Source organism: Mirounga leonina, unplaced genomic scaffold (assembly GCF_011800145.1).
Source record: "Mirounga leonina isolate KUSES-001 unplaced genomic scaffold, KU_Mleo_1.0 Mir_127, whole genome shotgun sequence".
Classification (NCBI taxonomy): domain Eukaryota; kingdom Metazoa; phylum Chordata; class Mammalia; order Carnivora; family Phocidae; genus Mirounga; species Mirounga leonina.
The window spans coordinates 272697-286759 of record NW_023270316.1 but is presented as its reverse complement, the minus strand read 5'-3'; the positions used below and the strand labels follow the sequence as shown (position 1 = coordinate 286759).

The 14063-nt window shown below is 53.2% G+C and overlaps 1 protein-coding gene across 4 annotated transcripts in view; it reads right to left on the bottom strand.

Annotated features, from left to right (window-relative positions):
* Nucleotides 1-14063, bottom strand: part of RASA3 (RAS p21 protein activator 3) — a 111636-nt gene that overhangs the window by 27399 nt on the left and 70174 nt on the right. For all 4 annotated transcript variants that reach the window (XM_035002995.1, XM_035002997.1, XM_035002996.1 and 1 more), the window contains 4 exons: nt 13678-13754; nt 3718-3798; nt 3308-3380; nt 659-735 (listed from right to left, as the gene is read on the bottom strand). In XM_035002995.1, the coding sequence (XP_034858886.1) occupies nt 659-735; nt 3308-3380; nt 3718-3798; nt 13678-13754 (308 nt within the window). The remainder of the gene's footprint in view (nt 1-658; nt 736-3307; nt 3381-3717; nt 3799-13677; nt 13755-14063) is intronic.

The following is a 14063-nucleotide window of genomic DNA, read 5'->3' as shown; positions in this document are numbered from 1 at the left end:
CACCCACCCAAGCCCCGTCCCCCCAAGAGAACACCTACGGCATCCCAGTCAAGCCTCACGTGCCTCAGGAAGCCTTGACCCCACAGGAAACCAGACTGTAAACCAGATCAGATCCACAGGATTCCTCAGGGTCAGCCCTGGCCAGGGTGACAGGAAAGGGTGGCCCCGCTGAGGCTCTCTCCTGGCACCTTGGGACAGGGGCGGCTGGTGGGCATGAGGCCCCTGAGAGGCTCCTAGGACCGATGCGGCTGGACGTCAGTGTGTTCTACGAGTCGAGCGCACTGAGGGCTTTACCGTGAGGACCCCCCAGCACAGAACCAGGGGCTTGGGGCCAGGCCAGTAGGCGGACAGAGCCTCACACACACTGAACAGCATAAAGCCATTGACCTTCCCTCTCAGAAGGTACTGCAAAGTGAACTCTAAAACCGCATCTGTCCCTTGCATAAGTAAATGTCCTCTCAGCCACCCCCTGAATCGCCGGCAAGTTCACAGCTCTTACTTCAAACTCCCCATGTCCTAGTATTGAAATTACCAGAAAACTGAAAATCTCTTTCTTTCCATTCCCTTATTTTTAGAAACAAAACAAAAAACAAACAGAAGAGGTGAGTTCAGACTGCAGCTGCCAAGCAGGAGCCTAGAAACCCCAGTTCTCGCTCACCGGATTTCAAGTTTGTCCACGTCCTCCTCCTCAAAGTCAAAGTGGGACTTCCGGCTGTAGCTGCAGGGTCTGGTCACCTGGAGGTGCGGACAGGAGGAAGATGTGTGCGCCACACCCCTGCCCGCTGAGCACCCCACGTGCTAGCCGCCCCGGGTCCAGGGAAAGGCTGTGGACCCCCACCCAGAGCAGAGGTGGGGTCCCAGCCTGCAGGCATGTCTGGAGCCCCTTCTCCAGGGGGCGGGGGGTGCGAGCGGGGCTCTGCCTCATCACCCTCCCAACACCCCTGCCTCCCCCTCCAAGCACCTGGGCCAGCTCCCTCCCTCCTCAGCCCCAAAGTGCCAGGTGCCTCCCCTCCTGCCCTCCTCCCTGTGCCCCGAATTCACTCCTGCTCAGCCCTCCCATCTCAGCACCTCTGCCCCTTACGGCATGTCAGCAGCCCGTGCTTCTCACAAGCAGGGCTCCCATCCAGCCATCGCCCAGCTTGGCCCTAGCCTCATCCACTTTCAGCTGAGGCTTCTGAAGGTCCCTGGGAGCCCCCACTAGTTCCCCTCACCCAGCACACAGGAGTCTTTCTACAACCTGCACCCCCTGCCCAGTTCACCACCGGGCCTCTTCCTCACTGAGGCCAATGCTGGGAAGCCTGAAGGTGACTCTGAAAGGCCACCTCCTCCAGGAAGCCCCCCAGAGCCTCTATCGCCTGATGCAGCTCAGTGTCTGGCTTATAGCATGGTGGGCACAGGGTCTCTGCATGGTACCTAATGTATCTACTGAGTGAAGGAAGATGGTTTTAGTAGAACTTTAAATAACTGCATTTAGATATTTAAGAGTTTTTAGGTAAGTCTGGCCATTACCCTGGAAGAAAATGGTTTGGAGACTACTTCCTGTTGAAACCCCTGTAGGAGGCTGTCTGCTAGCCCAAAGCCAGCCACTGGGACTCCAGTGCCAGGAGCTCGGCCGCAGGCTAAGTCAGAGCTGTGGGGATTGTTTTCAAGATGAAGCAGAAAGCGGGTACAGAGAACCCAACAAGGGGATTTAGGTGTTAAGCAGGGCTCAGCCCTTTGAGTCTAAGACCATAAACTGCAAACAGAAGCATATTCCAAAGTCCTGTGGTCTGAGGCCGTGAGAGAGGCAGGTGTCAGGTGGGCCTTAACCAGCAGCAATGAGGGCCTAAGTCTGGACCTTCCCTGGGATCCTGCAGGATGCAGTTCTGAGCTCAGCTGTTTCTGGGGCTTGTGAAATTAATCTAGTGAGTTGAGACCCATGTTTTTACAGAGTGAAATAGAAGTATATGACATAGAAAGTGGGTGTCACCGTCCCGGTGGTCCACGTGGCAGTGGAAAGTCCACGCTTTACTGTGTGCCGTATTCAACACAAGCTTGGGAAGTGCTGACCTGCTATTCGAGGCAGCAGGGACAAGGAAGGGTGGTGCTGCTTTTAGTGCATAATTCATACTAAAAACGGTTCTTTACTCTCTGTCCCAGACTCCCTCCCTGCCGCTGGAGCCCTGGCATGAAGCCCCCTTGAGATAAGGCTGACCACATCAGCTTCCTGCCTGAACTCGAGTTTCTTAAAATCCATTTTCTGCACCGGGCTATGAAATAAGCATGTCCTTCTGGGACAGAGAATGGTGCCATGCCCTCAGCATTCTGACTCCTCACCCCTTCTCACAGCTGCCCAAGAAGCCTGACTGCTGACCTCCAGCATTTTAGAAAACTGTGGGCTTCTGGACCCCAGGCAGAAAACGTCCAGGTTCTCTGCACATGAGCTCCTCGGTTCTAACCCAACTCTCCAACTTCGTTTTCTAAAACTCCCCCTTCTCACACCAACCTCACCCTACATCTAGAGACACATTTTCCTTCAGCCTCACAATGCACCTTTCCAGACTCTACTCAAGCGTCACCACTCTGGGAAGACTTGCTCTATTTCACCAGGCAGGACTGATGGTTGTTTGCTCTTCCCCAAAGCCACTGACTCAACAGCCACTTCACCAAGAACATAATCCACTCCTGTGCACGCTTCTCTGCTTGGTAGCAACCTCAGGAAGACAGGAGTAGAGGCCTTATTCATCCTTAGCCACCCAGGACCTGGTGCCTAGGAGACCTTCGAGAAACCTTTGCAGATGGAAAGAACATCGGCCTGAACATATTGCCTAGGGGTCAGCTGAGTCTGCTACTGTTCTGTTGCACAGTCTTCACCCACATGCCTCTCATCTTACTAACTTCAGTGGTTCACAATTCTGAGAGGCAGCCAGGGGCACCTCTGTGCTCAAATGCATTTCCTCTTTTGCTTCAGACCCCTCACTATTCCTGGTGAAACAAGCCTCCCTCCACTGCTCAGGAAAGACTGGGAGAAGCAAGCAAAAAACAAAGAACCCAAGCCAACCAAACAATAAAAAAAACGCAAATCCTGATAATTCGGCAAGTATAACTTGTCAGCATTCAACTCAAAACCAAGGAAGCAACAAATGGCCTTTCTTTCCAGGGGCGAGAGGAAGGCTCCTGGGAGCTCAGCGGATGCCGCAGGGCGGGAGGGAGGCGTCGGGCACGGGGAGGTCATCCCAGAACTTACAGGAGGAAGCCGGTGCCCGAGGTCCCGGGGAGCCACTTTCCCCAAAGGCCTCAATGTGACACTGTGCCACTAAATACCAACCTCAAAATAAAACACTTCATCAAACTGGGGGTTGTTGGTCTTCTTTTTCACTTTTGTCTTCTTTGCTTCCGATCTGAAATAGAGGAGCGAGGGTTAAGATTAAAACCAACACTACTAACACCAAGTCTTTCTGCCTTAAGACTGAGCAACCAAATGCACAAGTAACTTACTGCCCAATATTTCTGTTTGTCTCCAACCCAGATGGCATGCAAATCAGGAACCTTTACTAAGCCAAAAATACCCAATGTGGAGCACACAGGGGCCTTTTTTACCAAGCAGTTTCAGGGCAGTAGAGGAAACAAGAGTAAGTCAGCACAAGACTCCCCACCGCACAGCCTATGCTGCACTTTTCTGGACTCCTCAGCATCACCGCAGCTGAGGCTGTGGGCAGGTGCGGGCAGAGCACTTGCCTGTATGGTCCTGCGAGCGTCACAGTTGCGTAAGGGTCACACTGCCCATTCACGATGGGGAGGCCTTGGCACTCGAGGATGCTGAGGAGAGAGGCAGGGGTGTCAGGAGCGGCAGGGGAGGGGCCCACAGGCAGTTTCTCAAGGCTGCTCTGAGGTCGCAGCAGGCAGCTGTCTCAACAGCCAGGGCCAAGGGCCATGAGCTCCGGGTGGTGTTGGCCACCCGTGGCCCAGAAGCGCCTGCCTAATGAGCAGTGATGGGTGCACCGATTAGCAATCGGACGACATTTGTGGGCAGGAGAACACAAGCGTCTTCACTGAGGACAGGCTCCCGCTGACTCCCGTGAGCAATGCCACTGCCTTCCCATCCTAGGAACCAGCCGTGGTTCGAGAACCTTCCGTGACCCATGCGTTTACCTCTCCCACAAGCTGACAAAGCAGGTGCTGCGGGAAGGCCACGTTACAGGTGGGAAACGGAGACCCCAACAACTGAGGGGCTTGCAGATCTAGCCCGTGCACGACCTGATGCCACGCATGCCTTGCCAGCGTCAGGCTCTCCTCGCGCCCGATCCTCCCGCAGGTCCCGGCACATCCTCCCGGTTCCCGGTTTGCTTTAACTTCTGGAGCACAGCAGGCTATGCAAGTTCTGGGACCACCATTTCCCCTAATCCTACCCTCTCTGCCATCCCCGAGTATGCTTCTACGGCCTGTTCCTTCTCCAGGCCATGGGTCACATCAACCTGTTCCCGGCCTGCCAATTTTGAGCGCACGCCGGATGTTAACGAATTTCAGGCTGCTGGTGTCCAGATGCCGTTGCTTTCTGAAGAACAGAGCTCATTGGTGGCTAAGGGTCCCTTGGTGCAGACTGATCACAGCAATTCTTGTCTGAAGCTTTGTCAGGGGAGGCGCCAGCCGCTCTGTCCAGGGCCTGTTTGATTCTCCTACACAGGTGTGGCCCTCTGAGTCTGCACTGAGCTTCCGACGGGAATAAGGACCTCCACTGGGCTGGCGGAGATTCAAATGCTTCCCAGCCCCACACGAGCCCCTTCAACTCTGCCCGAACCCATGGCCCTAGCCCTCTGTATTCACACAGGCTTGTGGAGTGCTGGGAAGTGCCCTCTTCTCCAGAACACATCTGCAGCAGCCTCAGACCCCCAGCAGCAACCTCTGTCTCCCCTGCCACCTGCAGGCTCCACTTGGGACACCTCCTACCCCTCGCCACCCACACACCTGCAGGACAGAACCAGGACCACTGCGGCTCCTGTGTCTGCTTCCCTTACTTGGGGTCACAGAGTTAAAATGCCAACTGCCCAACAGCCAAAATGTTCCGCTTGTCCAGCATCCAGCTCCTAAGCTGTCTGTGGTGGGAGAGGGGGTCCGGGTCCCAGGATTCCTTCGCGGCAGGACAGTCCTACTCCCAAAGAGGAACATCAGCTTGGCTATATAGATGCATGATCACTTTCCCTCGAATACCTGAGTGCTCCAGTCTCTCCTTGCCATTGGGAAGTCAGAAAACAACCCGGTTCCCACCCTCCTTCATTAGCCAAGCGATCTTTTGCCCCTCTTGGGGAGGAGTTAGCTTCTAACATTTTACCAGACTATTTCTTTCTGCTTGAGGGGTTTGTTTCCTTCATTTCTCCTTCATGATGCTTATGGCCCTTCAAGCGGCGGCCATGCTGGTCCCACAGTGTTAGCCTTACCTAGTATTTTCAACCCTTTACTCTTACTCTACTTTATGAGATAGTTCTGGGTTTCTCCCCTGGATTACTGACTTGGTCTTTGGTTATCTTCCTCCCCTCGTTAACTCATCATTAAAGAAATATTTATTCAACCATTAAGTCATCATGAAACAAATACTTGTTGAGATCTTATCCATGGCAGGCACACTTCCAGGAATGGGAGCTGTGGGGAAGCTCGGGTGAGCTCGGCTGGTACAGCACCGAAGAGCAGGATAGTCAACGCGTAACATGCAATTGTCACGTGCGGCGACGCAAAGGAAGAAAGAAACCAGGAACAACAACACAGAAGCACAAGCCGGTGGTCGACCTGTCGGGTGCTCGGAGGCCTCCAGGAGAAAGTGGCTGCAGTATGAAGGACAAGGGGGGAGAGAGGACCCCAGCAGCTCTGAGACGACGGGCAAACAGCTTGCTCAGGAGACGTGCAGGGAGGCCCTCTCCCTGAGCAAATGACCCCAGCTAAATGCAAACACATTTTTATTACATTCACTTCTTGATCAAGAAGAAGGTTTAGATGGTAAGTGTGCCCACATTTTGGATCCTCAAAGCTAATGGGTTTTCACGGCCAGAAACTAGAAGGCCTTGCTAAGCATCAAACTGAAAGCAAGTTTCCCCACATCTATGTCCCGGAGAAGCACCGTGAGATGCAGGGCAGCTGCCTAGAACACATTCGGCAAGCACGTGAAATGTCGCCATCTTTCCTTCTCCTAAAGACCGATTTGAAAAACACTCTCTAACTAAAGCAAAGACTGGATACTGATCGCACCTACACAAAGACATCTTGGAGAAGAAATATCAATACCCTCCCATGGGGCACGCCCAACATGCCAACTGGGAGTAAGGGCGTCAGCCTCCCTCATGCGCTCGGCCTGTGGGCTCTGGCTGCAGGCGGGCCACGGCCCAGCGCACAGCCTGGCGGGGGCTCTCGTGGGCCACCCGGGGCACACAAAGCCTGTAGGTTCTCTGTACTTCACACACAGTGCATCTCTTCGGGCTTCCTGTCTTCGAAACAACTTCAACCGATGCTTCGGAATGCTCTAGATAAATAGCGGAAATGAGTGAAATACCACGCTGGCCATTCCTACGTCCGGGAAAGGACACTGTGACATACACTGACCCAAACAGTCAACTAATCTGGAATCTAAGGCACCACAAGTACGGTATTTTGTACGGATTACAACATTTATAGGATTTTATATTCAAACTGACCCTTAAAACAAAGTTATGCCTCGCAGCTGGAGTAACAGCCTGCCGCTACGAAATCTTGTTTCATTTTCTCCCCCCTCAGTGTGGACACAGGCTGGTGCCTCCGCTTCCCGCCCCATGAGGACACTTGCCTGCCGAACCAGAGGGCTGGAGACGTCCTAGCCGTGCAGTGACAAAGCACCACCGTGGCCACCAGCCTACCACCTGCTTGGCCCTCCCCTCATGCTTTGGTAGGAGAGGCTTCCCGACCCCAGAAGGAGCCACATATCAATAGCCTGTTGTAATTCCCTAATAATAGACAATAGGATCTTTATTGGATTCAAGATGCTGTCGGAAGCCTGGAAACAGGTAATTATTCCTCACTTGGATGCACCTCAAGGTGGAGGTACAGGCGGCCAGTGCCTGCTTCCCTGGCCATCAGCATGGCAGCCTGGCCCCCAGCAGCAGGGTCCCGCCCCGGTCGGGGGGTCTACCCCAGGGGGTGCCTGCAGGGCTGTCAACAGGCCTCTGGTCTGCTCATGAGATGGTGAAGCTTGAAAGTGGGAAAGTGCAGGAACCCCTACTTTCAGACAAAGCAGGTGGCCACAAGACACCCAGACAGAGACAGGGACAAGAAAGGAGGCGAGCAAAGGTCTCTTGCAACGCCGGCAGAGCCAAGAACTGTGCGCCACGTGTCATCTTTCACACTCATCTAGCACGAAGGGCTGGGGCGCATCTCCCACCTGCACTACTATTCTAGAGGAAGCAGATGCAGTGTCAGAAGAAATGAGTTCACCTCCGATCCATGACCTGATGTCCACTCAGCCCAGCGCGTGCCCTGAGGGTCTCATGGACACCTGCAGACAGCTTCAGGACCTCTACCCTGTGCCGGATGGGCTAGCTCACATCCACAGCTCTTCTGACACTCTGGTCCAGTGAACGAAACGTGGATGCACTGCCATGCTAACATGTCTCCCCGACGGCACTGAGCCGGGGCTCAGGAAATATTTTTTAATGAATGAAAAAAAGGTTTACTCATCCTTGTTGGGGGATGAAAAAAAAAGCATGAGATAAGCCTCCTGAGTCAAGTTTGAGATCTGGTTGGAAAGATGAGCTGCTCATACATGAACCTGTCCGAGGTGGGGATGGGTAGATGCCCTGTCCACATAGAGACAACAAGAACATCAGGACGGTGGGTCCCCAAACCACCTGGGCCTCATTCCGGCATCCAGGACAGCAGACGTGGACATACAAGTGAACAGGACAGAAAAGAAGGGTTACAGTCGGGAAAAGCCACCCGCAAAAGGAATGGGGAGGTTTCCATGAGCACATCCAGCAGGTCCTCTGTCCACACATCCACACAAAGGCTAAGGGCTGAAAGAACCGCCCAGGGCAAAAGCCTTCCCCAGCTTTCTCTCACCATCCAGGCAAGTAAGGGAGAGGCGATGTCCTGCCTGCCACGTGGCTGAGAGAGCCCACAGATAATATTCACTAGCAGCAGGAGGGAGGATGCATAAGGGCAGTGAGGGATTTTGCAGGGAATGGACACCCCCCAGGAAAGAACTGCAGCCACTCCTGGGGCAACCTGCAGTTTGGGGAAGGTAGACAAGGCCTCACCTTGCTCTTCAGGCGGCAGAGGAGGGTGCACCCGGCAGCTGAGAGGCTGGAAGTGCGGAGAGGGAAGGCCGGGAAAGAGAACTCAGCCCGGCCAGAGCATCCCCAGGCACCCCACAAAAGACTGTCCAGGCCAGGTGAGAGGTGAAGACAGCCCGGGAGGATCTGAGAGTGCAGGTCCTGTAGCCTTTGGGAGTGGGGGAGGACGCTCGGCCGGGAGGAATCACCTGCTATGGGGGGCTGAGTGGTGGTCCCCAAAGAGACCTGGTTTGGAAAAAGGTTTTTTGCAGATGTAATCAAGCTAAAGATCTTGAGATGATGAGCTTATTCTGGATTCAGGATGGGCCCTAAACCCAATGACTAGTGTCCTTACAGGAGGGAGATTTCATAGACGCAGTGGAGAGGGTCATGTGAAGAGGGACTGCCTGCAGCCCCAGAAGCCGGGAGAAGGAGGAAGGGACCGTCCCCTGAAGCCTCCTGACGGAGCGTGGCCCGGACGGATTTCAGCTCTGGCCTTCAGAACTGGGATAGGATAAAATTCTGTTGTTTTAAGCCACTTGAGACTGTGGTATTTGGCTGGAGCAGTTCCCAGAGACTAACACCCCTGCAATGAGGGAATGACGGCGGGGGGTGGGGGGGAGAGCTGAGAACAGGTCCAGGCAGTATGCGCACTTTCCAGTGAGGGGAGTAGGAGTATGGGATGGTGCTGCTAAGCAGGAGGGAGGGTGTGAGGTGATTCTCAGGCAAGCAGGGAACTCCACTGGAATGAATCTGCTTTTGCCCAACTGACTTCTCTTCAACGGCCTCAGCCTAGCTCTTAATTTTTCCCGAGCCCGTAACATACTGTGAGGTTGGCCCAAGCCTGTGCTAACCTTTGAGAGGCCAGGGCCTGAGGGGAGGACCCAAATAACCATGTGTGATTCTGAACAAACACCAGCGTAGATGCTACGGCTCCAATCTGATACAAGGAGATGCTATGCAGAGAAAGTCAGGGCTTGCACATGTCTGGGGGAGATTCTGCTGGCTCTACACGCCAGGAGTGGTCACGGTCTCCTGTTCCATCCCGAAAGTCCCAGGTGCACACAACAGACTTTTCTCAAAGAAAGTGGTAAAATACAAACGTGACTGCAACATTAGAAGAAAACATGTAGCTATAAATGCCCACGTTAAAAAAGAAAAAAAGATCACAAATCAATAACCTGAACTTCCACCTTAAGAGAGCAGAAAAAGAAGGGAAAACACACAGGCAGAAAGAAGGAAATCATACAGATAACGAAGTAGAGAACAAACAAGAGAGAAAGTGGGGCCTTTGAAAAGATCCACAAACTTGAAGAGAAGACTCAAATTATTAGAATCAGTAATGAAAGAGGGGACATTTCTAATGACCTTACAGAAACAAAGCCATTTTTTAAAAAGATCACAGAAGAGCTGACCACATGGACAGACGGGGGTTGGAAGGGCTCGTACTGCTAATTCCCCAAACTGACCTACAGATTCAGTACAGTTGCTATCAAGATGCCGGCTGTTGTTTCTGTAGAAATTAACATGTTGACCCTAAAACTCACATGGAAATGAAACAAGCTCAGGATAGCCAGAGTCATGAAAGAGGGACCAAGATGGAAGACTCACACTTCCTGATTTCGGAACTTATTCCAAATCTCGAGGGGCCACAACTGTGTGGTACCAGTGGGGGGGACAGGCACACAGGTCAGGGCACAGAACAGAGTCCACGAGTCAGTCCACCCACTTATTATAACCCAGTGACAACTGGCTGGGAGAGAACGGACTTTTCCACAAATGGTGCCGAGACAAGTGGATCTTCAAAAGCAGAGGAATCCATGCCGACCTCTACCTAACACCACACCAATTAATTGGAAATTAATTCCAAATGTACTGAGGACCTAAAGGTGAGAAATGTCAGAAGGAAAATGCAGCCGTCAATCTTCAGGATCTCAGACTGGGAAAAGATTTCTTAGAAATACAGGAAACAGGCGCCTGGGTGGCTCAGCCGTTAAGCGTCTGCCTTCGGCTCAGGTCATGATCCCAGGGTCCTGGGATCAAGCCCCACATCGGGCTCCCTGCTCAGCGGGGAGCCTGCTTCTCCCTCTCCCACTCCCCCTGCTTGTGTTCCTTCTCTCGCTGTGTCTCTCTCTGTCAAATAAATAAATAAAATCTTTAAAAAAAAAAGAAATACAGGAAACAACAGATAAGGTAGATTAAGATTTAAGACTCTTGTATTACAAAGGACATTATCAAGAAAGTGAAGACAACAGAATGACAGAAAATGTTTTCAAGTTACGTATTTAACAACAGTCTAGTATCCAGAATATATGGAAAATTCCCACAAAGTAATAATAAAATACTAATAACCCCCCAAAAAAATCAGTAAAGGACTTGAACAGACATTTCTTCAGAGAAGATACAAAGCAAGGATGATCAACATCATTTAGGGAAAAGTGAATCAATGCCACTTCACACCCACTAGGAGGCTGCAAACACAGACGGGAGGATCATGGGTGAGCAAGGACCCAGAGGAACTGGAGGAGCCTCACACACTGCTGGCCCTGTGAACGGGGCAGCCACTGTGAGAACAGCCCGGCATTTTTCTCGAAAACTTAAACACAGTTAAGATACAACACACTGATTCCACACCTACATTATGCACTCAAGTGAAATGAAAACAAGTCTGTACAAAAACACTCGTACGAGAATGTTCACAGCACCAGTATCCACAACAGCCAAAACGTGGAAACCACCCAAACATCTATCAGTGGATGATGGATAAGAAAAGTGTGGCACACGCACACAAGGGACATTATTCAGCCTTTAAGAGGGTGGGGGCTCTGACGGCTGCTACAGTGTGGATGAACCTTGAAGACCTCATGCTCAGTGAGAGAAGCCGGGCACCAAGAACCACATAGTATGTGATTCCATTCAGATAAAATGTCCAGAATAGGCACAGAAGCAGATCAGTGGTTTCCAGGGGCTAGGGAGGAGAATGGGGTACGACGGGGACAGGATTTCATTTTCAGGGTGATGAAATGTTCTGGAACTGGACAGTGCTTAGTGGTGAGGGCTGCACACCCTTGTGAATGTACTCACAGTGTGCACTTTGGAATGCTGAATTTTATGGTGTGTAAAGGGTATTTTCTAGTGGAAGAAAAGCGGACAGGCAGGGTGCAGAAAGATAAGCCAGGGGTCTCTCGGACACTCTGAGTCCCCTGGCTGGAGGACAGGTGCCCCTGCAGGACTCTGTGGCACCCCGCTTTCGTCCTCACCGCATCCCTACGGGGGGCCCTTCTGCCCTGGGATTCTGAGCAAAGTGTACTTGTGGGTGTGCCAGCGTGCACCAGGGTATACACTCGCATTGTGCGAGCGTGTGTACACGTGTGCGTTCATGTGCACTATCGTGTGTACTGGCATGTTCGTGTGCGCTAGTCCGGGTACTAGTATGTGCTGGTCTGTACTAGCAAGTGGACTACGTGTGCTAGCCTATCAGTGTTATGTGCGAGTACATACTAGTGTGCATATTAGGGTGCAGTCACGCGTGTTGGCATGTGCTAGTGTGTGTACTAGTGTGTGTACTAGCGTGTGCACTAGGAAGAAGCAAGAGATGCAGAAACCAAGCAAATCCCTGGTGCTTTAACTAAGAAGACTTTCTCAGGAAAATGTCTGAGGAGCTTCCATGGTTGGCAGGGATAGCGTGGATGGCAGGCACTCTGGGGGTGGGTGGGGACGGTGGGGACTTTGGGGGTGGGTGGGGACAGGTGGGGACAGTATGGATGGCATGGATAGCGGGGACTCGGGGTGGGTTGGGACGGCATGGACAGTGTGGATGGTGGGTGGGGACGGGGGGGGGCGGCAGGGTGGGTAGCTGTGATCTATCAGTCTCTTGCTCTGGGCGCCACACCTGTGGTCCTCTGATCAGGACCACTACTACTCCTGGATAAATGGTTCACATCTGCCTCCATCATGCAGATGTGTGGCTGGACAGGGCAGCTCTCAGGACAGGGATCCTGGCACCCCTCTCCTGCGTTCACTTGCCTCAGGTCTCTGCCCAGCCTGGTCCATTCTGTCTCCCCACCGCTCAAGCACACTCCTTATTCTATGTAAGTCTGCTTTTAAAAAGCCTTAAGTTGTTTTGGAACAAGGGATAGACCTATAAATAAACAAGAAAACAGGCAAGTCTCTCCTCACTGCTACCAGGTCTGAGAGCACAGCAACTATTTTAAGAATGGGAGCACTGAAGGAATGAAGGACAAAGATCCCTGTGTCCTACACAGCATCCCAGGCTACACCACGTCCTATACATGCTCCTACATACGTCCTCCTGCATGTTCTACAGTGACAGCCCCGTAGCCTCAAGAACCAGAGGCCATCTTCAGCCAACAGACGAATTCAAACAGTGCTGTGGGCAGCGGGGCAGGGCCCTCCGGGGGCAGCAGACAATGGCGAAAACTCCTTGCATACACAACCACCCCCCGCCCCCGGGCCCTGTGACAGGACAGAGGGAGCACAATCCTAAAGCGGAACTTGGAGTCTGAGCCCAAGAAAAGGGCATCACCCAATCTCACTGAAGCCCTTGCTGGCCAGAGACGGTTAAGAGATGAATTCGGGAAAGCGTCTCTCCGAAGATGAAGAAAGCTGGAGCGTCTGGTCTCTCTCATGGGTCCCTTAATGCCAGAGGACTGGTTTCTGCACTCCTTCACTTCCTCTTCTCAGGAGTCCCTCCCAACTGTCCTTCACTTCACACACGTGGGCTACAGCGGGAAGGACCAGCACACACCTCTGACCGCTGCCCACAGGATCCCAAACAGCTGCGAGTGTTGTTGGTAAAGATACACGTGGGGCCCACGGGGCAGGCAGCAAGTGAATGGGGTACCGGCGGGGTGTGCATGCCCCGAGGCCTCGCAGGGGTCAGAGAGCAAGGACCCTGCACACATGTACGAGCTCGCGTCTGAGAGTCCTCAGCCTCCTCCAGATGACCTACGGGATCCGTGACCCTAAATGTCAAGAGCGCACCACAAGGTATGGAGATCATGTTTAGACACGTGCACAGACGTTCATGCTCACCAAGCATGACAGGTAGAAGGCGCTCTGGATTCGAGGTGGGCGGTCTGAGTTCAGGCCCTGGGTCTGCCGACCAGCCTTGCACACCCCACCACACAGTGCCGTCATACGTATTGCCCGGGCCCAGAGAGCACCTCTGTCTAAATGTCTCCCTGACCGTGGCTATCTGCAAAAGCTACTAGTATGAATGTCTGCTTTAATGAGGATATGAAGAAGAATGTGCCAGAACCTCTAGAAACAGCATCATCGTGGGGAATCACCAACTCCGGGAATCCTGACTCATGTGTTTGAAAAACAACCCGTCTCACCCCCTGGGCTGAGTTACTACTCCCGGGAAGACCAGCCATCCGTGTCTTACCGCGTGGCCAGCTTGTGGCAGACAACGCCCGAGTCGGTGATAACCTCACTCAGCCTCAGCTCCAGGTGGACTTTGCCCTGAAAGGCACAAGGACAGAGGGTCATGAGGGGATGGCCACATGCAGGGAAGCACTCCCAACGTCTCCACTCACACACAGGAAGCTGCCTGACCCCACATGGTATCCGCAGCGCTTCCCCCACCCCACTCAGGTCCCAGGGACCAGGAGAGGGCACGGCCCCCCTGGACCCACACAGGTCCCAGGGACCAGGAGAGGGCACGGCCCCCCAGACCCACTCAGGTCCCAGGGACCAGGAGAGGGCACGGCCCCCCCGGACCCACTCAGGTCCCAGGGACCAGGAGAGGGCACGGCCCCCCCAGACCCACTC